This window comes from Typopeltis vanoorti, chromosome 21, assembly GCF_054136105.1.
Source record: "Typopeltis vanoorti isolate ZY-2024b chromosome 21, IOZ_Tvanoo_1.0, whole genome shotgun sequence".
Taxonomy (NCBI): Eukaryota; Metazoa; Arthropoda; class Arachnida; order Uropygi; family Thelyphonidae; genus Typopeltis; species Typopeltis vanoorti.
The window spans coordinates 34,195,959-34,218,946 of record NC_143569.1 but is presented as its reverse complement, the minus strand read 5'-3'; the positions used below and the strand labels follow the sequence as shown (position 1 = coordinate 34,218,946).

The 22,988-nt window shown below is 34.6% G+C and overlaps 1 protein-coding gene across 5 annotated transcripts in view; it reads right to left on the bottom strand.

Moving 5' to 3' along the window:
• The window catches only part of hyd (E3 ubiquitin-protein ligase hyd), a 680,323-nt gene that overhangs the window by 394,749 nt on the left and 262,586 nt on the right, over window positions 1-22,988 (bottom strand). For all 5 annotated transcript variants that reach the window (XM_090411567.1, XM_090411569.1, XM_090411568.1 and 2 more), the window contains 2 exons: window positions 17,774-17,855; window positions 5,307-5,432 (listed from right to left, as the gene is read on the bottom strand). In XM_090411567.1, the coding sequence (XP_090267693.1) occupies window positions 5,307-5,432; window positions 17,774-17,855 (208 nt within the window). The remainder of the gene's footprint in view (window positions 1-5,306; window positions 5,433-17,773; window positions 17,856-22,988) is intronic.

The window sequence follows — 22,988 nt, the reverse complement described above, 5'->3', positions numbered from 1 at the left end:
CTAAGGTTGATATCTCCAATTGTAATATCAGATTTAATGCCACTTTATTACTTAATGATAATGAATACTTAATAGATGATGAATAAGAGTGTAGATAATATGCATCATTGTCTTATACCTGATTTTAAAAATCAAACCATCTTCCTGTATTTCCTTTAATTCTAACTGCTGACTTACAACTTAATAAACTGTGTATTGCTATGTATAATGTTTCACATTATATAAAACCTTCAACATTCCAAAATCCTGACACTGTCTTGGTAACTGGCCTCTGGACCCTCTCCAATATCTCGACATGACAACGAAAACCAGGGTGACCAGTGGTCTGACCAGTGCCTTATACAGTGGCACAACCACTTCTTTATCCCTACATGTTAGAGTACTTCTTATCATAGCAGCACTACAATGTGGAGCCTTTGCAACACTAGCAATACTGCCCTCTAAACTTCAGTCTACTGTCAACCACCACTCCCAAATCTCCAATCTCATTCACTTCCTGCAGTAAGACACCACTGGTATAGTATAAACTTTCCTAGTGTATAAATTCAAGCAATAACTGTGCATATGGGATGGTCAAGCAGGGATTTTATTTTAGAAGAATGACAGAAGATGGTAAGTTCATACACATAGAGGACATTATTTACAGTTGGGGGAAGCATTTGCAGATATGGTGATGGAAGATATGAGTTGGATTGACAAGTCCTTTTGGCTCTGACAGTAAATGCATTGTGTTCAGGCACAAACATATTTGAAAGCAATTAAATTTCATGTAGTGAGATATCCGAGGTTAGATACCCCATGCTTTGCTTTGTACTTCCTAGGTTGCTGCATATTCTGAATTCACCATTGTTTGTGGAAAGGCAAACCAACTTCATATTTTGGTTACTGCAGTTTTCGAAGCTTGTATTATACACTCTGTAATATGATGCACTGATCTGTTTATAGGAGGGGGAGCTCAATGTTGTAGAATCAAATCCTGCAAAGGATGAGAGAGCATTCCAATCAACTTGATCATCTTGCATGGAATGGAAGATGATCAAGTTGATTGGAATGCTCTCTCATCTTCTTCCGTGATGGAATACATAGTTGCTATGAAAAAGTGGATATCATGGGGAAATGATTGCTTCTGTACACATTATCTACTTCCCATTCAAACAGTAGGAAGAGGGATGGTGAAAAAATTGTTACACCGACATTAGTAAGTGTTTGGATAGGCATGTGGAAAAAGGTGCTACTTCCAGATTAGTAGGGATAAGTTATTGTTGTCCATTATGCACTTTGCAACTCTTCCTCTGACATTAGTATGTGCACTATCCCTGCAGGGTATTATGGCCAATTAAAATCCCCATTAAGAGTACTTGGGTTGGCAAATGCAAAACAAGGCCATCAATTTATTTGCAAAATATCTGCGCTGGGTGGTGGATAGGTGCAGTGTACAGTAGTAATAGATCCTGCCAAATGGCAACTACTGCTATGTCTGTATTAAGTAGAACTTGTTGGAAAGGTGTATAGTTGCTAACAAGGATGGCACTTGTCCATGGGGAGGAGTGTCATTCCTTATCCTGTTCTTGTGGTTAACAAGGTATACCACAATGCAAGATCCTGACCAATGGATGCACTTGCTTTCGTAAGGATTTCCTTTTAATAGTCTTGAGTTTTTACTTTTTAGGAAACTGTGGATTGCCACTGTCTATATTTTCCACCCCTAGGATAGATATCAAATTATACTCTACCCAGGTCATTATGCATTTTAATGGTTTTATTCTCTTCTGGGAAGCAGAGTTCTATATCCCATCTATTAATGGGTCTGAAAGTGTGTCTTTAATTCTTTGGGGTGCATTACTTTTCACACTAGTGGATTTAGATGCAGCAGAACCATTTCTGTGTATTTTCAAAAGTGATGCCATATTCATTTTTCCTCCCCCTCTAATTTGCTCTATGGAGATTGCAAGTAAATCACACTGCTCAGGGATGATAAAATTGTGAGAAGTTAGGACAGACATACGAGTTAATGTTCCCTTAGCCACATTCGTTACTGTTATCTTCTCACCATAAAAGTGTTTTTCAGTAAATATTACTGTCATTGTGGCATACTACCTCTTCACTTCCCTGTATAGTATATTCTCTTCAGTTTATCTATAGAATCTCATTATCATCCTTCTGCCTTTTGTTTGCCTAGGAATAAGTTGGATGCCCTCCCTCTCTCTCTCTCGTGTCAATACGTGCATATTGGTTTTGCACTTAGTTTTTAATCTCTTTACTGGAACACTGGTATTGAAGTATGACACAGAAGTGAAGAGCACCCAATATCATGATGTTCAGAGAAGATGTGTGTAATAAAGCTTTACATCAGTTAGATAAGAAGTTTCAAAATTCATAAGAAATAGCATGTAGGCAACGTAAATCATAAAAATGAAATTGGTAGCAACTTCATAACGTAGTCATTCGGTACAAAATAGAAAATAATTTGCATATGCAAAAGATTATATTATGTATTATTGTGGCGCTGAAGAACAAAGAAATAATGGAGTAGGATTTATTATTAGAAAGAAGATAAAAGTAATTTTAGGATTCATGCCAATAAATGAAAGAATCTGCGAGTTATGAATTAAAGAGAAATTCCATAATATCACTTTTATTAACTTATATGCCCAGACCGAGAATGTTGATGAGATTGTGATATATCAATTTTACAAGGATCTACAAGAAACATGTGAAAAAATAAATAAAAATGATGTCATGATATTTTTATTAATTAGGGGGTTTTAATGCAAAAATAGGAAAAGGGGACATATTTCATGAAGTAATTGGAAAGTACAGTTTACATGAAGTGACCAGTGAAAACAGAAATAGACTTATACAATATAAATATAAATATCAATATCAAATAAACTTAGAATAATGAGTACATGTTTTCAACATAAGAAGATACATTTGGGGACCTGGATTATTCCAACAACCAAAGAATGCAAGAGAATGTAAAGAAGGGAAATGTCACAGGCACTTACAAGTTCCCTTCCTTGCCATATTATATCCTATGACTATAGCCTGTGTTCACAGGGCCGGTTTGCCTGCTTGCTGGATGAAAAACCCCAGATAAACTGGTGGAAAAAAACCTGCTGTTCACGCCCAGAACTGGCTAACTTGGCTATAACTGAGGAAGATCTTTAAGCTCCTCACCTCATTGATGGGGATCGAACCTACAACACTCCTTCTCTAGGCATATGGTTGCGAAGTGCATAGCCACTAGACTAACTGCGCAGACAACTCTGATCATATGTCAGTTAAAATTAAATTTATATACAGAATATCGAATGTAGACCAAAAGAAAACTGAAAAGATAAAGAAATGGAACACTGAAGCATTCCAAAATAGAGAAATAATTGAAAAATATCAGAAGAAAATAAAAGATAATATTTAAACAATAGAAAAACGAAAGAATATAGAAGAAAAATGGGACTTAATCCAACAAACAATTATACATGCAACTGAAGAAGAAATAGGAGAGTATAAGAAAAACAGAAATGAATGGTTTGATGAAGAATGTGAGGAAATAATTGAATTGAAAAACAAAGCAAGAAAAAAATATTTATAAAGGAACACAAGAAATAGTAGAGACGAATATGAAGAGAAAAGAAAGCAGGCAAATAAAATTTGTAAAAAGAAAAAGAAAGAAATTATTGAGAAGAAAGAGGAACAAATAGTGTAGTAAATGAGAAAAGAGAAACTAGAAAATTTTATAAAGAATTAAAACAATTAATAGATAATTTTGATACATAAATGATAGGATGTAAGGATAACTTTAACTAATTCTTTCTCAGTACTAACTGAGAAAGAATTAGTTAAAGATGAAAGGAATATTTTAAGGAATTATTTATGATAACAGCAGAAGAAAATAAGAAATATAAAGATCAAATAACACAGACTGTGATGGAAAAGTTGTCTGAGAAGTAATAATTGATTCTTATAGATTTTCAGGTGCTGAGTTCAGAAAAAATAGTAAAAAAAATTCTGTCACCCACCAATTTCTAATTTTAGCATTTTTATTAGTAGCATTTAGATTTAAATTCAGCACATTGGTATTTATTTTCATTCTCCTTTCTTTACACCTCCAAGGAGTCCAAAGACTCACCGAGGGAGTGTGCCAACAGCATTGAACGATTGGATCACCTTCCAACTACTAACCACGCTCAAACTTGCTTAACTTTTTTTGCGAGCCATTAGTAGCAGAGGCTCTATTAATCGACTTTGCTGGCAATTAGATGGGAGATGAATTTCATCGCCTTGTGTGTGAGACCACAGCTCTGCTTATTGGAGGCCCAAAGTGGCTTGAAAAAGTTCCATGTTTGATTCTAAAGAAGGGTTTCCAGATTATGAAAATCAGTCAATACACTTTTTTAAAGAATCGTGAAGATATTTGATCATGGGGGTTCCTTAATCCAGAGTTGATTTTGCATGGCACATGGAAGTTGTAATACTTCAGATATTCTAATAATTACCAGAAAACAATATGAGAAAGTAGAAAGAAAACAATGTTTGCAATGCAAGACTCAAGTTCGCCAAAGTTTATACTGTTGATCGTTTTTTCTTTTACTATATCGATGTGCACTAATTCTGATGAAACTACCCAGGTATAAAAGTAGAAAAAGCTTCTGTTGTTCTTTTAGTTTTATAAGAAACTGTTCCTCTTAGTTCTCTGGGATATAGAAGAATTTGGTTCCTCACACAGTTCATACCAAAATATGCCTTAAAAACCCAAATGCACAAATGAATAACACGCTGAATCCCAAAGGCATTAATAAATCAACAACCATATTATATTTAAAAAATAAACTTTATCATAGCTATGTAGTTCCTTGAAGACTATTGAACTTCGATTACCAAAACACACACTAAATATATTGTCTGTGCATGTGGAATATTTCGGTCAAATAATGGAAATCTGACCAAATATTTTTAACATTGCCAAAAAAACTAAAATTTTCCAAAATGTATCATGCTTGAATTCAACTTCTTTGTTTACCCAACTGCATAAATGAAACATTTAATGCCAACTAAATTTAAGAAATAAGCACAGATACAGACAAAAAAAAAAAAAAAATCCAATAGCCACTCACATATTGAAAAGCTCAAAATTACTTTTAACATTACCAAAAAAATTTGTTAATCTATCCTATTTGAATGCATCTTTTATTTACTCTAATATATTAATACAAAACATTTACACAGTAGCTAAATTTAAGCACGAAAATTTTCTGTTTGTAAAAGTAGCGAGGATGTACAATGAGAAAATGAAGTCCACCTACCTCCAGTATCAGAATCCTTATTAGAAACAGGAAAACATGTAGTAACTGCAGCATGAAAAATATTTCTATTACCGTCACATCGTTCATTCAGCATAGACTGCAGAACACTCTGTGCACCAGGGGATCCTAAAATATGAAACAATAATTGCAAAATCAGGAAAACAATCCCAATCATTTAATTCTTGTCATTTATTTTCTCTAGGTCCAGTCAATTATTAAAATCTTACTTTTGCTATTACTGTTGGAATATTTTCCTTTTACAGCATTCAATCTATTTGCAGTCAACTCTCACTACAGAAAACACTGTAAGAAGATAGCTGACTAGCAAACAAATGAAAAGTCCCATTATAGCAAATTATTCACTATAACAAACTATTCCTGTGCAGTCCCTATAAATATGGTATAGTGAGAGTTGACTAATAATTTCTTATGAAATCATTTAGCAAACAGATATGAAGAGTTTTGATTTTTTGCTTCTAATTTGATTTTTTATGGTGCAAAGACTTCAGGTCATAATTGTCCAGGATACAAGTTACAGGCAGTACATATGGTAAACGGTTAGTAGGACAATCACAAACATTCTTGCCCTTGGCAGGATTCGAATGTGCAGCCTATTGGCTGGAGACAAATAAGCTAAACCACTTGGCCAACTAGGCCAACAAATAAAGAGAACACTGATGTTTTGTACATCTTTTTAAGTGTGGCTGGCTAAGTGGTTAGCACATCCAGTGTCCAACCACCAACAGGCTGTGGGGTTAAATCTGGCCATGGACATGGATATATGTGATTGTCTTTACGTGTGGGATTTCAGTGCCCAGTGAGACCACTGCTTTGGTTATTGGAGGTCTGAAGTGGCTTGAAAAAGTTCCATGTCTGATCTTTAGAGCAGGGGTTCTGAGTATGTAAAATAAATATTAAATTAATATTATTATATTATATATATTATTGGGTTGGTTTGTTTGGTTTTTCAGAGTGGAATGAAACACATTTTATTTAATATATATAATACATACTAGTCAGTTATGTATTGAGCCTCTTTATCAATGGCCTCTTGCCATCTGTCCACCAACTTCATTATGCCGCGTTCATAAAACTCCTGAGGTTTACTGGCAAAAAACTGATCCAGGTGTCCTTTGACAGCCTCCTTATTAGCAAAGGTTTTCCCAATCAGAGAATTCTGCAATGATCGGAATAAGTGGTAATCGAAAGGTGCCAGGTCCGGTGAATATGGAGGATGAGGCAAAACATCCCAGCCAAAACGGAACAATTTACTCTGGGTTGTTAATGATGTGTGGGTTTGGCTTTGCGTAAAAGACAACTCCTTTCTGATTTGCCAATTCAGGATGTTTTGTGCTAATTGAACAGGCCAGTCACATTAACTGTGAGCAAGAGACAGTTGAATCAATCATTCTGCCTGACCGTAACACCTCGTAGTGAACACCTTTATAATCCCATCACACAGGGAGCATGATCTTCTTTGGATGCAATCCCGCTTTCGAGGTTGTTTGCGGGGTTTGCTCTTCTGCCCCCATGATCTTTTACGTACCATGTTATCATTATTGACCCATTTTTCATCTCCCGTAATCATCCGCTTCAAAAATGGGTAGTTTTCTTGGCAACGTCGCAGCGAATCACAGATGGATATGCGAAGTCATATTGGTCTCAGTCAATTCATGCGGCACCCAAACATTAAGTTTTGAAACATATCCCAGCTTGTGTAAATGGTTTTCAATGCTTGTATGGGATATATTCAGTACTGCAGCAATCTCCCGCACTGTTTGTGATGGATTTTTGGTGATGATATCCTTCACAACACTCGAATCAACCTTAGTCGGGTGACCGACGAGAGGCGCATCACTGATGTTGAAATCTCCAGAACGGAATTTCGCAAACCGCTTTTGGCATACACGTTCTGTTAAGGTACCATCCCCATATACGCTGCATATTTTTTATGGGCCACTGTAGCTCGTTTGCCTTTTTTTGAAATAAAAAAAGGCAAAATATGCAGGTAATGTACGTTATTTCCTTCCATTTCTAAAAATATGTTACACACATGCAACTGAAACAGGCCGAGCGAAAATTCACTGAAATAGAAAAAAAGTGATAGTCCACTCATGAAATGTACTATAGGTTTAGAAAAACTTTTTGTGGGAAAAAAAGTCACATTACAAAAAAAATATATCTAATCTTCCAAACTTGGATCTTTCAAAGTTTCAATCTTAATTCATATGAAATTCCCATGACACAAGGATACCTGTGCAGTTTGAATGAATTTCATTACTTCTTTCTCCCTTTCAATGTTGGCTATTTATATAGGCAGAAGGATACTAAACTGCAGTGTAACGTGAAAAGAGTAATATAGTGAGGGGAAAAAAATAATTCATAGATTTACCACTGAATTAGCTTCGCAGTAGGAACACCCACCTAATAACACACTGGTCCACCTTTCTGTGAAATCATGGCTAGCAGATGCATAGGAACAGATTGCACAAAGTGTCAAACGTCCTCCATATGTAACTTGACTCGTGTGTCAGTTGCAGCTACTCTGTCGGTTCATGCACATTCCTTGGAGGAGGATCAGCAGTTCTCACACCCCGTTCAAGCATATCCCACACATGTTCATCAACTGAGTTATAGTCAGGGGAGTTTGGGAGCCAATGCAATTTAACAAATTCATTGTACAGGCCAATAACAAGCTGCGTTGTCCTGTTGAAAGATGGCACTGTGGTTGCGATAGACCTCTTGCAAATATGGATGGAGATGGTTGGCTTACAGGTCCCTGTAGTGTGCCCACTATTCACCTAGGGTGCGCCAGGAGAAAACTTCCCACCTCCACAGGCCTGTTGAACCCCTACTGTGCAACAGGGATAGGGCTTCATGCTGTTTATGCCAGATCAAACCACCACTCCAGATGACCTTCTTCCATCTGCGTCGAGGGACACTGCAGACATTCCTTAGCTCACTCAAGGTGTTGTTTGCCATTATTATGGGTACCCTTGTTGGTCTCCAGTTGTGGAACCCTAGGCAAAGAAAGTACAGCACATGGCATGTGGAAATGGGTCAAACTGCTCCACTGTTGTACTGGTGGGTGAGCTGCGTGACTGCTGCACATCACTGATGAGATATCAGTCGTGAAGGCTGATGCTTACCTCTAGGATCAACTACATGTTGCTGACCAATGTGAGTCCTTCTGCTGGCTGGCAGTTGATGGGTAATCTGGTCCTTGTACACCCTTGATACAATAGTATGGAAGCAACCAAGAAGTGTGGCTGTTTCCAAAATATTGGCACTTGTCCTCCAGTCACCAACTATCTGCCCATGGTCAAATTGGCTTATGCCACCATATTTTCCCCATTAGTGGCAAATGTTGATGGATTATATACAGAGGATAGGTGTGCCCTTTTATAGTAGTCTGAATGTGATGTTGATATCATGTGGTACTTTGTTATTGCATCAAACATGTAAATCTGTCCTAGTGCCAAGCATCCTCAGTGTGTGTGTGTGTGTGTGGAAGTTACTTTAACTTCATTCATTTTGACTCAATATTTCTCAAAAATATTCAAAAGGTGCATATGTTTATTAATTTATCCTTAACTATGATTCATCACTTGAATGAGTGATATTTTTCCAAACTTCAGTTTCTTCTTATCTGGACATTCTTTGCGTTCTGTACACTTTCTATTACTTAGAGGTATAAAAGTCTTACAGTGGCAGCATTGCACATTTCAGAAGGCCTGGACAGAGGGACGAATTCCAGATGATTGGAGTAAAGCTCTCATAGTGCCCATATATAAAAAGGGAAATAAAACTGAATGTGAGAAATACCTCTGTAATTCTCTACCGAGTGTTCTTGCTAAGATCTATGCAAGTATACTTGAGAAACGGTTGAGAAGAATTGTGGAAGAAAAGTTTGGTGAAGAACAAGCTGGATGGGCCAAATAGAGGCCGTCAGGATCAGATTTTCACTTTATGACTAACAGTTGAGAAATCACGGGAATATAACAAAGATCTGTATTTATGTTTTGTAGATCTGGAGAAGGCATATGACAAGGTGCCAAAAGAGAAGCTATTCAAAACGTTACAGTTATATGGTGTCAATGGGACATTATATCAAGCAATACTTAATCTTTATTTGATTTTTAAGTCAGCAGTTAGAACTGAAGGAAGTACAGGAAGATGGTTTAATGTTAAATCTGGTATCAGACAAGGATGTACATTATCCCCCCTGTTATCCATTATCTATATGGATAACATTATGAAGGAAATTGATATTAAACCATAAATCAAAATTGGAGATGTTAATCTCTGCTCTTGGCTTTATGTGGATGATGATGTTATACTTTTAAACAAATCCACTACAAGTCTGCAAGATTCCTGACTAAATTTAATAACTATTGTAATAGATATGATATGAAAGCCAGCAATTACAAAACAAAGACAATGAAAATAGGCAGAGGCACTGAAAATATCAACTGCACCGTGAATGGAGAATCTATAGAACAAGTAAAACATTTCAGCTACTTATGCATGATTTTTAGTGAAGATAGTAAATTAAAAATGGAAATAGACAACAGAATCAACAAAGCAGGCATGGCAGGAAGTCAATTGAATAAATTTTTAAGGAATGAGAGTGAAATTAGTCAGAACACTAAATTAGCTGTATACAAGACAGTGTTCAAACCAATTTTAACTTATAGATCTGAGAGTTGCGTCAGAAGAAAAACACTTAACCAAAGACTAGAGACTGCAGATATGATAGTCCTGAGAAAGATTAGGCATGAACAGTTGGCAATATCATATTAAAAACGAGGATATTAGGAAAGAACTTGACATTGTCAGCATCCAGGAATGAATTAACAGAGCTAATCTCAGGTGGTATGGTGACAATGTCAAGTTCTTTCCTAACAAGTGTTCTCTGCCAGGTTGGCAGGAAAAAGACCCAGAGGAAGACCAAGATATATAAGCAGATTGATTCGGTAAAAAGTGCCTTAGAACGTTGAAATATAAGATCTGATAATGCCTTGACAGGTACAGACTGATTTGGAGGAAAATTGTACATAGGAAGTTAGTAATGATGTAAATTTTTTCATGTAGTATTATCATATCCTGTACATCCCTTGAAGGTAAATGTCAGAAATTTGATGATGATGATGGAAAAACTATGTGATAAATTTTTGTACTTCCTATATCACAGCTGCTAAAATATTATTTTAACTTGGAAGTTTTTTCCCACTAGGTTAGACTATAATAAATTTAGTTTAATCCTTTATCTAAGTGTAAGCAAACAAAGTTTGTGCCTTAAATATCTTCAGGACTGAGGCAACTCGTGGTAAAGGTGGACCAAGTTCTCATCACTCCTTGTCTCGGTATCTCCCATAATGCAAAGTACATCTTCTTGCAGACACTACACATGTCTGCAAGGAGATGTTGCTTCTGCCTTAGTATCACCACTTCTGGGTCTGGCTCCCACTGCCGAGACCTCAATAAATGTCGAAACCAGTCTGGGTAGTGGCCCTTCCCTTAACGCATAGCATTATACATGTGCTTTGCATTATGGGAGATACTGAGACAAGGAGTGATGAGAGCTTGGTTCACCTTTACCACGAGTTGCCTTAGTCCTGAAGATACTTCAGGTGCAAATTTTGTTTGCTTACACTTGGATAAAGCATTAAACTAAATTTATTATTTTAACTTATAAATTATTTTACAAAATAACACAGGAAGTTCAAGTTTAATAATTAAAAAAGAATATCTATATATCTGTTTATTGACAAAAATGCCCATCTTCATAGGAACACGCACATGTAAGTAGGTTGAAATATTATTATCGGTAATCGCTGCGTCTTACTAGTCAAGTCACACGAGCGCATGTAATGTCTGATACGAGCAGGTTTCGATTTAACTGATTGTGTGCGTGTGTGGTGGGTGCAGGAGGTGAAGTTAACACCACACTGTACTCTTCCATACACAGAGTTTTGTTGTTACCCACGCAGTCCACAAGAGAGGCATGAAAAATATTGGTAAATATCACATAATAATGTTAAAAGTTTAAGAATTATGGGGCTGCATTACTAACAGTTCAGGGCAGCATGCAACCCACGGGTAGGACACCCCTGGTGTACATGAAATATCTTCCCAACCAAGTCATATGCATACAGTGACAGTTTTCATTTTAAGTTGCCCAACTATCCTATGATCATGAAGATCATATGATAGTTGGTCAATTTGTTAAACATAATTTACTACTATCATAAACTCATGTGTACTGAAACTGATATACATGTCTGAGTCAAATAGTAACCAAATTTAATATGTAACATATCCCTTTTCCTGTCTTCTTGAATGCAATTTCTCATTTGTCACTGGATTAGTAACCCTGTTTGAATTCTATAAACATATGTCATTTACAACTCAACTTCAAATGGCAGTTTCATAATATGGCTTTTTCCCTTAAATATTTCCTTAAATGCAAGCATGACTGTTATTGTTGTCATCCGTTTAAGCTCACTGTTGGTCAGCTAAAGACTATCCAAATTTTCTGCACTCTTTCTCTTCTCATGGACCATCCTTATCCAGTTGGATCTTGCTGTTACTGTGATCTGTCTCCACCTAATCTTCTGTCTTCCTTTAATCAAACCAATGTCACAATATTAATATGAAAAAAAAATAATAATAAATAAAGTTTAACGTTGTGCTAATTGAAGTACAGAACTTATCATGTGATGGCTGCACTTCAGTGGTTGAACTAGCCCAAAAGGCAAGTAATTGAAAATATGAAAACAATCAAGTCACTGAAGGAGAGGAGAGCACAGGGAATATAAACTTATACTCAGTCAAAATGAAATACAAGAGTTGTATTACACTAGAAACTTTATTCGTGAGGCAGGAAAATCTACCAGTAAAAGAAAATTTAGTGGTTTTCTCTCTTTGTTCATTAACCACAGGAACCTCAGCAGGTTACCTTAAGCGAGTGAAAGCAAATGCAGTTTCCATAACCTTGTGGAACATCCTATGGTATTAAGATGTGGTATTATCAAAGATTTGCAAAGTGGGAAATTAACTTCCTTATTCCTGCATGCTTCTCAGCATTGTAGTTTTACAACATGATGTCTAAATCATTTCAGAAATGTGGCTTCTGAACTTCAACTCACCATATACTATCATTTTTAGGTTTTCAGTTTCAACTATCATATCATATGATTACACTCTGCAGTATGTTAATCATTAATATAACTTCTTCAGAATCAATATCATGACCTATAATTGGAAACAAAATATTTGAATGACAAATCTCAATTATTTCAGCCAAATTCATCATTCATTATTCCAATCTATGGGTGATGCAATAATCTCCATATGCTTTACCTATATCAAATCTCAGGATAGTCACAATGTGCTTAAAAGCAGCAAAAACTTCAAGCAAGTGGCCATCACATCATTTATCAAAATAGGCATTTGAACACCATGAACATAGTTGCAAATTTTGTTGTTAGGTTATAAAGTATGTTAAACATTACAAGAAAGTATATTTTTGTCTTAATCCATAATCCAAGTAGACTGAGTGTGAGGTATTTTCACAGCTAGTCAACTAGTCTACTTGTATATTAGAGGCTGTTAATTTCACATGCCATAATGCAAAATCATTATGGAAAGGGTCACTATCCAGACTAGTTTTGATCTTTATTGAGTTCTCATCAGTGGCAGCCAGATGCAGAATTTATATATTTTCCATATACAAGTAGTAAATTCTTTAAATAAATCAATGTATTACCATATTATTAAAATTATCTGAATCAGATAGATATAGTTATAGAAAGTTTTTCATTTGGTTATGAAGTATATTAAACTAAAAGAAATTATATTCTAATTATGAAGATGCTTCACATACAAATTTTACAGTTGGAGAGATTAAAATAAGAACTTAATTTCTTGTCAAGTTTGTCAATACTCTGATCCAGAGTATTGACAAACTTGAGATACATAGTTTTACTACATGCATACGGAAAATACGACTTCTGCATTCATTCACAGCCTTAGTATCTTTCTGGATCTGACCACCACTGGTGAGACCTCAATAAAGGTCAATACTGGTCACGGTAACAACCCTTTCCATAATGTTTTTGCATTATGGAATACAAAGGTAATAAATGTGAAGTCAATGGCCTCTATATTCAAGCATTTTATTATAATTTATTTGCTTACATTTGGATTAAGAATTAAAAGATAATAATAGGAAGGATATAATTTATTTTCAAGTTTAATATAAGAACACCATGGGCATTTTGCATGAATAAAATTCATAGAAATGCCCATGGTGTATTTAAAGACTGGGAGAAATCTTTCATACAAGTAATACATTTACAACAACCTGACTAGCCAAGATAGAAAAAACACAAAAACATAAGTCATTAAAACCTTCACTACTGAGCAAGATTGGGAAAATAGAGTCAACTGGACATTTCTCTAGATGAAATATTAGAATTACTTCAGAAAGACTTTCTTACAGATATTCTTCATCTCTTTGTCAGTGCCTTTCATTTCTGGCTACTTCACTTGTCAAATTTGAGTTTTACCAACAAGATGAGGATACCACCACGAATAATTCTCTTTTTCCTACTACAAGAGCTATTTTATGGAACAATCTGAACAGTGACTAATTGATAACATCCATGCTTCTTCCAGTAGATATGTAGATGATATTTTTGTGGTACAACAATGTTTCTCTTCTGAGCCTCAAGATTTCATAACAAAGGTTATGAAAGGCAGAAGAGCCTATAGCAAACAGATGCCGTGTGAGGACAAAGCGGAACTTGTCATGCCAGAAGTTCCCAGGTGGTCCCCATTATAAGTATTAACTGGTGTCAGATTTGCTTAAGTTCAGTGATCAAACAAGAATTGGTGCTTTCAAACCAATCTGGCCACTGATAATGCTGTTCACCCTAGAATACAATTAACTTAATTTACTGAACTTCTGAACTGCAAGAGTGTTATCACTTTTTTTTTTAAATCTCCTTATTCTTTTCTGCCTAGATCAAAGCCTTCACTTTACTGTCTTTTAGAAGAAAACCCATACTGAACTTTATATCCATGCACGGTCACATCATCACTCCTGTCAAAATGTGGCACAATTAAGTCTTCATGCATCAGACCCAATCTTTATGATCTGCTGGTTATTGCTAATGCAAGAAATAAATTTTATTTCTTGCATTCTTGTCAAACAGCTTCACAAAGTCCTTTGTAATAAGGTCATTAATAGTTATAGAGTTTCTAGATTGCCTGCCTCCCACGAAGGTACTGATCATACTACTATCCCAGGTTAATAAACTTAGGTTGCAAAGGATAACTTTCTGCCTTTAGTCTACATAATCGGTTATACAGCATTTGGGAACTATCTTACTTTGACAAACTGGAAGATTTGCAGCTGTTCATCGTGAGGAACATTTCAACTATATTAGATTCCTGAACCAGATTAATTTGGCTTTACGAATATGCCATCACAACAAAGCACCACTGCAAGAACACTCAAAAACCATTATACATTTTATGATTATACATAAACAGCTGTAAAAGTCTTATTTCATTTCCTTATAGGAGATTCTTTTTCAATCCCACCCTTAGACAATATTTTTTTTAAAAAAAAGCTTCTGTTGCTGCTTTAGGGGCAGAGTAGGTGAACTTGATGGATTCTGAATGGGGAGAATTGGAAATTATTAATACTTCATTCAGAGTCCAACATAATCTGCCATTCCCTAAGCCAAATTTGCTCATCAGACTAATAATCTCTTATTAATAGTATGCCATTCATATGATTTCTTTCAAGTTATGTTTATTAATATTTATTTGTTCCTTTATTATTTTGATATGAAGTACAGTTGTAAAAACTATGTATTAAATGTCGCTTATTATTATGAGAGTAATGTTACTAAAACAGAGATAAAAACTGTAAACTACGTAATCTTTTTATGTTATTAGTAAAATGTATCCAAGAAATTCTTCAAAATAAGACTTGACTGGTTGTTGTGAGAAATTATGTTATTTTTAGCCAGTGCGTGCTTTAACGTGAATTACTGTACAGTATGTAAGAAGCCAGTTCGGTATCACAAAACAAGTTAGAACCAGATTTTGGCAGGAAGGGAGAGTAGGATGTCATGAGCAGTGCATGAAAAAGAAGTAACACAGGAGAGAGGGAAAGAGAAATAACCTGGAGGTGAACGGAGTAGGAAGCACTGGGAACCACTCTATATTTTGACTTATCTTTCTTCGAGCTCTTATTCTTTTATAAATTCCTATCGCCTCGATAGGAATTTATAGAAGGGTACCATTGGACGAAAGGATAATAAGAATGAGTAAGAAATATTGAAAGTTAGACAATTACAAGCAACAAGATAAATTCTCTCGAGTTAACTAATCAGTTACTGAAACCCAGGATTCTATAATATTTGCGTGCTCTCAAAGTGAAAGTATTCAAGAACCAAGAAATGTTTCTAGGATTCTCGATAATGAGGAAGCTATACTGTTTATACCAGTAAGGATATCTTTTCTATGCCTCGTGTGAAGTAGCAAAGCTTGTTTCTGGAGAACATGATATAGTTCATAATGTTGAAATTAATCTTCACTATATCACACAGTCAAGATTGAATGTGTGATATAGTGAAGCACTGCCTCATAAACGTAATGTATGAAGTATCTCTGGATTACTAGTTCATATTTGAATGTCATATAGTGAAGCCTGTTACGTGAGAATGCAATGTAAAATTGAAACTGAATTTTCTGAGAACTATTGTGATAGATTGATAAACTTTAAAGTTGCTGAAGGAATGTCTGATGACTTGTGCTTTGTGATTGTTCTAAATAGTTAAACTGAGTCAATATTTAAGTGCATTGAATGATAACTTTGTTCAGAGTGAAATAGTGTTTGGAATCTTTGATAATAGGAAGAGTGGAATATATATGCATAAACTCTAATTGTAAATGATATACTCAGCTGAGTAAATTACTAATGTCTTAATGAGAACTTGTTCATTCTTAATTGTATTATCCCTACTAGGAATCCTTGTTTTAATGCAAATTTATGTGTTAAATCATTAAATATTTTTATTTGAGTTGAATCTTGTGTTTGCCTGATTTCTTTCATTGCACCGCTCATTAAAATAGTTCGAATCTTAGCAGGAACCCTATACATAATAAGAAGAATTTCGGCCTGAATTTTGTTTGATAACAATTTGTGCTAGCTGATGGTCGATTTCACAACGTTGCTTATGCGAATTAGAACATAGAATGGCACAGTTAAAAATAAATTTTCTCTGTGTTTGAATGTGGAGTCAGTCAACAGCTAGAATATACATCGGAGTGGAAAGTAGGATCCAACAAACTGAAACTACTGGGCTCTTCAGTTGGAATTGTGCAAAAACATCAGTCATCAAATTTATAAACAATTTATTATCATTTTATTTTGCTATCTGTTCAGAACTATCAGTATTCTGTATTTATAAAAGCAAACGACACTTTTGTAAGTTGCTAAATACATAATTCTTTCCAAATAGCTAACCAGAAAGAATATACTGACCCTGGAGAAGATCAAATAATTTTCTCAAGCTCAGAGAAAAATCAATGATATCATTGTCATTTTAGTAGAAGTAAAGCATATTAATTTTAATTAAATGTAAAAATTATGATAATAATAATGAACTATTTAGGTTTATAAATATGTACTAGAAACAAAAATAATATATACTTTTGAAAAATCTCTGTTTTTGAGTAGTGTAGTCACTGGTGATGAAAAGTGGATATTTTACAAGAATGGTAAGTGTCAGTGGGAACAGGATAAACCTCAACCAAAAACAAGACTTTCACCATCAGAAAGTTTTGTTAAGCATTTGCTGGAATATGGTGGTATTATACTTTGATTTCATGCTACAAAACCAAACAATCACATCTGAAGTATAATGTGAACAACTCGACTGATTGAAGAGGTGTTCTCTGGTCAATCGAAAGGGTGTTTTCACCAGGATAACACATGCCCTCATAGTACAGGAATCACCTGTAACAAGATCGAGGAATTTGGATGGGAAAAGCTTCCACATCCCCCCGTATTCTCCTGATCTTGCAACTTCAGATTACGACTTATTTTGAAGTTTGGAACATTTCATTAATGAAAAACAATATGATACATTATAGGCACTGAAATTGAGCCTAAGGCAGCTTTTTTGCCTCCAAATCTCCTGAATTCAATAGAAATGCATTATGAAGCTTTCACAACGATGGAAGGGCATTACTGATTCAAAAGGAGAATATATACTTCATTAAATTAGCAAGTGATTTATCTTTTATATCCTTTCAAAATTTAATGCTAAAACAACATTACTTTTGGGATCACCTGATATTAAAACATTTCATAAATAAAATAAAATTTAAAAAAATCCATATAAAAGTGATTTAACAGAAAAGGGGAAAAAAAAAACATATACCTAAATCTCTCTCCAAAGATGCCAAGGTCTGTCTAACAGCTTCAATTTCACATTTCAAAACTGGAGGAAGAAGAGTTTGATGCTGTAATATAAAATAGCTGTAGTATAAATATATGGCAAGATAATTTTTAATAAATAATTAAATTACCATAAATTTAATTAATTTATGCTAATTTAAAAGTCAATGTCATTATATTGACAATTCATTGACATTATATGTCAATGGGGCATTATATCAAGCAATACTTACTCTGTATTTGAGTTGTAAGTCAGCAGTTAGAATTGAAGGAAGTATAGGATGATGGTTTAATGTTAAATCTGGTGTGAGACAAGGATGTACATTATCTCCTCTGTTATTCATTATCCATATGGATCACATTATGAAGAAAAGTGGTATTAAACATGATATCAGAATTGGAGATGTTAATGTACGCTCTTTGTTTTATGCGGACGATGTTCATCATCATCATCATCATCAAATTCCTGCCATGTACCCTCAAGGGGTGTACAGGATATGACAGTACTACATGAAAAAAATTACATCACTATTAATTTTATGTTATACTTCTAAATAAATCTGCTACAAGCTTGCAAGATTCCCTGACTAAATTGAATAACTCTAATAGATATGGTATAAAGGTCAGCATTAAAAAGACAAACACGATGAAAATAGGTAGAATTGATAAAAATGTCAACTGTGTTGTGACTGGAGAACCTGTGGAACAAGTAAAACATTTCAGCTACTTAGGCACGATTTTTACTGATGATGGTAAATTAAATATGGAAATAGACAACAGAATCAACAGAGCTGGTATGGTAGGCAGTCAATTGAATAAATTCATATGAAATAAGAGAGAAATTAGTCAGAACACTAAATTAGCTGTATACAAGACAGTGTTCAAACCAGTTTTAACTTATGGATCTGAGAGCTGGGTCAGAAGTAAAACACTTGACCAAAGACTAGAGATCACAGATATGAGAGTCCTGAGAAAGATTAGAGGCATGAACAGATGGCATCAATGGCAACATCATATTAAAAATGAGGATATTAGGAAAGAACTTGACATTGTCAGCATCCAGGAATGCATTAGCAGAGCTAATCTCAGGTGGTATGGTCACTTAAACAGAATGGGCAAGGAAAGACCCAGAGGAAGACCAAGACATAGGTTGAATGATACGGTACAAAGTGCCTTAGATGATAGAAATATAAGATCTGATAATGTTGAAGTCCTGATAAGTAAAAGACTGATTTGGAGGAAAATTATAGATAGGAAGTTAGTAATGATGTAAATTTTTGATGTAGTACTATCATATCCTGTACACACCTTGAGGGTACATGTCAGGAATTTGATGATGATAATTTAAAAGTCCATTATGAAAGTCCATTGGTTTCTGGTAATGATATTTTTTTTGTTTTCGTTCACAGAATCATCCATTTTATCAGGCCATTGATTAGTTAAATGAAAACAAAAAAATATCATTACCAATGGACATTCATATCATATTATAGGATGGAGTGATTTATTTTTAAATTTGGATTAAGTATAACTTGTAATGTATGACATAAATAAATCTTTTATAATTTTAATTTTTAATAATTTTATATTTGCAATATTTTCAGTTTAACGTCAAAATGAAAATAAACAAATATGAAGTTTATAAACACTAAGAAATGTAAAAATGAGGAATAAGCTTGGTACAGTTATTGTCCAAAGCAGATTTCTTTCATGTGAGGAATCACACACTGATGGACTGATGCAGCATTCAGTGCAAAGGCATTAATCACATTTTAAAAGAAAGGCTAAAAAAAATATGGAACTAACTTATGTAAAACAAGAAAATTAAATTTTAATTTAATTAATTTAATTAAAAATTAAATTAAAAACTGGTCACTTAAGATGAGATCTCAATTCAAGCATTCAACTGCTAATAGTTGTTTTATACACAAATCAATTTCAAATCAGAATTACGTATTAGGGAAGAACCAGTAAGATACCATAAATAAAATTAATTTTAGACCTTTATAAAAAGAGATCAAATATCAAAAATTAAAGAAATAACAAAATTCAAGTGCTGTTTAGTTTTATCTTACAATGAGTGGACAGTACTGAAAATGAAAGATATTTCAGTACTGTTGTTAATTCAGATGATGCAAAAATTTTTAATTTAGATGAGGTAAGCTTCATACAGAAATCTGGACATGACAGCTGAGTTGAAAACTTAATCATTCCATTCATTTAGCAGTTCCAGATGTATTTTATAGAAATATAAGAAATAATAAACATAGTTAAAATAAAATTTCCACAAGCAAAATTGTATAGTCCCAGGAATTCCCAAGATTTAAAAAAAGAAAAACGAGCCCCTGGAACAGAAAAATAGAAGAGACTCAAACTAAACTATAGACTCAAACATCTGAATATCTTTACTAGAGAGAAGAGTTTAAAAACAAGAGCCAAAACTTAAAAATTAAGTAAAACATCTGAAGAACAATCATTTACTGACTGACTAAACTGTAAAAGTAGGTATGATGTTATTTGAATAAACAGAAAAATAACAACTACATAGCAACAATAGGAAGTTAGAGAAACATGTGAGAGGGACAAAAACCTTCCCGACTCTGGCATTATATCCATTTCCTGATTATTATTCAAACATTTAAGAATTATATTTGAGTGTTTCATAAATAACTCTAAGCATTCTAAATACCAATGATATAAAATAAGGTTCTGTTAAAAGTTCAATTAAAAAACTACATTTAGGTATTTCTTATGTTTAAAATATGTTAAAAGACTATTTAAATTCCTTATACAGAGAGGTTATTCTAATATTATTCTTTTTCTGATATTGCTGACTCACTCAAAACCAATTTTGAAATATAATCCTGACAATATTTACATAATGAACATAGCTTATTTATACATCGAAAATAATTTTCAATACAAAATTAAGCAGTTTTTCAAGCACCTTCTGAAATCATTTTAAAATATTCCGGAAAACTGTTTAAAGATCATACGCCTTAATTATATAAGTCTCTCTCTCTCTCTCTGTGGTGTGTGTATGTGTGTGTGTGTGTAAGGAATCAAGAATACACATTATGAGCATTAAAGTAGCAGTAAAATCTGAAAACAAGCTGTGCATGTGAATTGTGAAAAAACTGGTCTGTCTGCCAAATGTAAATGGCTGTCATAATCAATGGGTTGAAAGGAAAAATCTTTAAAAAATAATAATTCTACCTGAAGGATATGGTGACAAAATAACTTCCCTTCATCAAAATAAATTATGATGCTTCAGCCTCCCCTGACTATTTCACTTGGAGAGCTGTGAGAAGTATTGAGCAATTTCCTTAATTTCTTGACTGTTCCTGTATCCAAGTGTATGCAAACAAAGTTTGCACCTGAACATATCTTCAGGACTGAGGTAAGGTGGTACAGAGCTTGGTTCACCTTTGCAGCGAGTTGCACCACGTTACCTAAGTCCTGAAGATATGTTCAGGCACAAACTTTGTTTGCTTACACTGGGATAAAGGATTAAACTGAATTTATTACAGTCTAACCAAGTGCAAAATAAACTTCCAACATCTTTCTCTTAATCCAGAGTAATATAATAATAAGGTGGTACACCTGTTGGCAACTCGTATAGGTAAACATGACCTCTCCTATCGCTTCTGCTTTAGTATCACCACCTCTGTGTCTGCCTCCCACTGACGAGACCTCAATAAAGCTCGAAACCGGTCTGGGTAGTGGCCCCTTGCCTTAATGCATAGCATTATACATGTCTGCAAGGAGATGTGCTTTGCATTATGGGAGATACTGAGACAAGGAGTGATGAGGGCTTGATCCACTTTTGCTGTGAGTTGCACCTCAGTCCTGATGCTTTATCCAGGTACACTTGGATAAAGGATTAAATTAAATTTATTATAGTCTAACCAAGTGCAAAATAAACTTCCAATAAAATTAGGATGGTGGTGTATGGCTTCATACAAAAACAGGTGATCAAATTTGAGAGCCTACTATAGTGTAGCATATTCGTATAGTTCCAGTAAACTCTGTGTCTAGTGTCGATGGCATGAGAAGCAAGGTCTGAACCTTCGGAATCCAAAAATCATATATAATCTTGATGATCTTTGATTCTAATTGCAGTAAAACTGGCCAGTCTGTCCAAAGTAACACAGATGACAAGAACATAGTATTTGACAAGAACATAGTATACATTATCCCCTTTATTCTTACGTGATAAATATCACGTAAGAATAAAGGGGATAATGTATCCTCAATGGGTGGTAAGAATGATCACAACTTCAGGGCTGGTTTTGAAGTTGGTGTACAAATTATATCAACAAAGGGTCCTAGCTATTTTTCAGATGTTCCTTTAAGGAGGGTATTCCCATTCAGGTGTCATTTCCAATGAAGGAGGTTGACTATATTGATGCGACTCATGGTTAAATATGGCATTACGACATTTCATGAGGACCCTATCTCTTCCACATATTATTGTAAATATTCATGGCTGTAAATCTGTGTGCGTGTAAATGGGGCCAGTTTGTCTGTTCTGGGGGAAGACAAAACCGAGTTTCCTGGTGAAAAAGAACCTCCCCCCACCTCCGTATGAGACCAGCTAACTCACCTTTAGTCGAAAGAGACCAGATAATAGTTCCTCACTTCATGAACGGGAATCGAACCCAGGTCTTTCCGACCAAATGGCTTCATCTATATCAACTGAGCTATGGAGGAGGAGGGTATGCTGATCCTAAATTAAAGATCATCTTCAAGAGTCTGAAATGGTTTCCATTGATGTAGTTTCACTGTTTACAGATATACCACACCAAAAAATTCTACAAGTATATTTCCCTGTTGACATTGTCAATTTATTCAAGTATCAATGCCAGTTATTTTACTTGGCATAAATAAATTATTTCAGCAAACCAACAGTACCACGATGGTAGTCCTACATCATCTGCTGAGCCTTTAGAGAATTGGATTTCTAAGACCATTTCTCCTAAATCTCACATTTGGCTATGTTTTGTGGATGACATCTTTGTAATCTGGTCTCACTCTGAAATAGAGCCGCTTCAGTTTCTGGATAAAATTAACTCCTTATATACTCAACATCAAGTTCACTATTGAATGTGAATCCAACAACAATCTTCCTTTTTTGGATACTTTAATACATTATAACTCTGCTGGTAATATTGAATTTTCTGTTTACAGGATGCCAT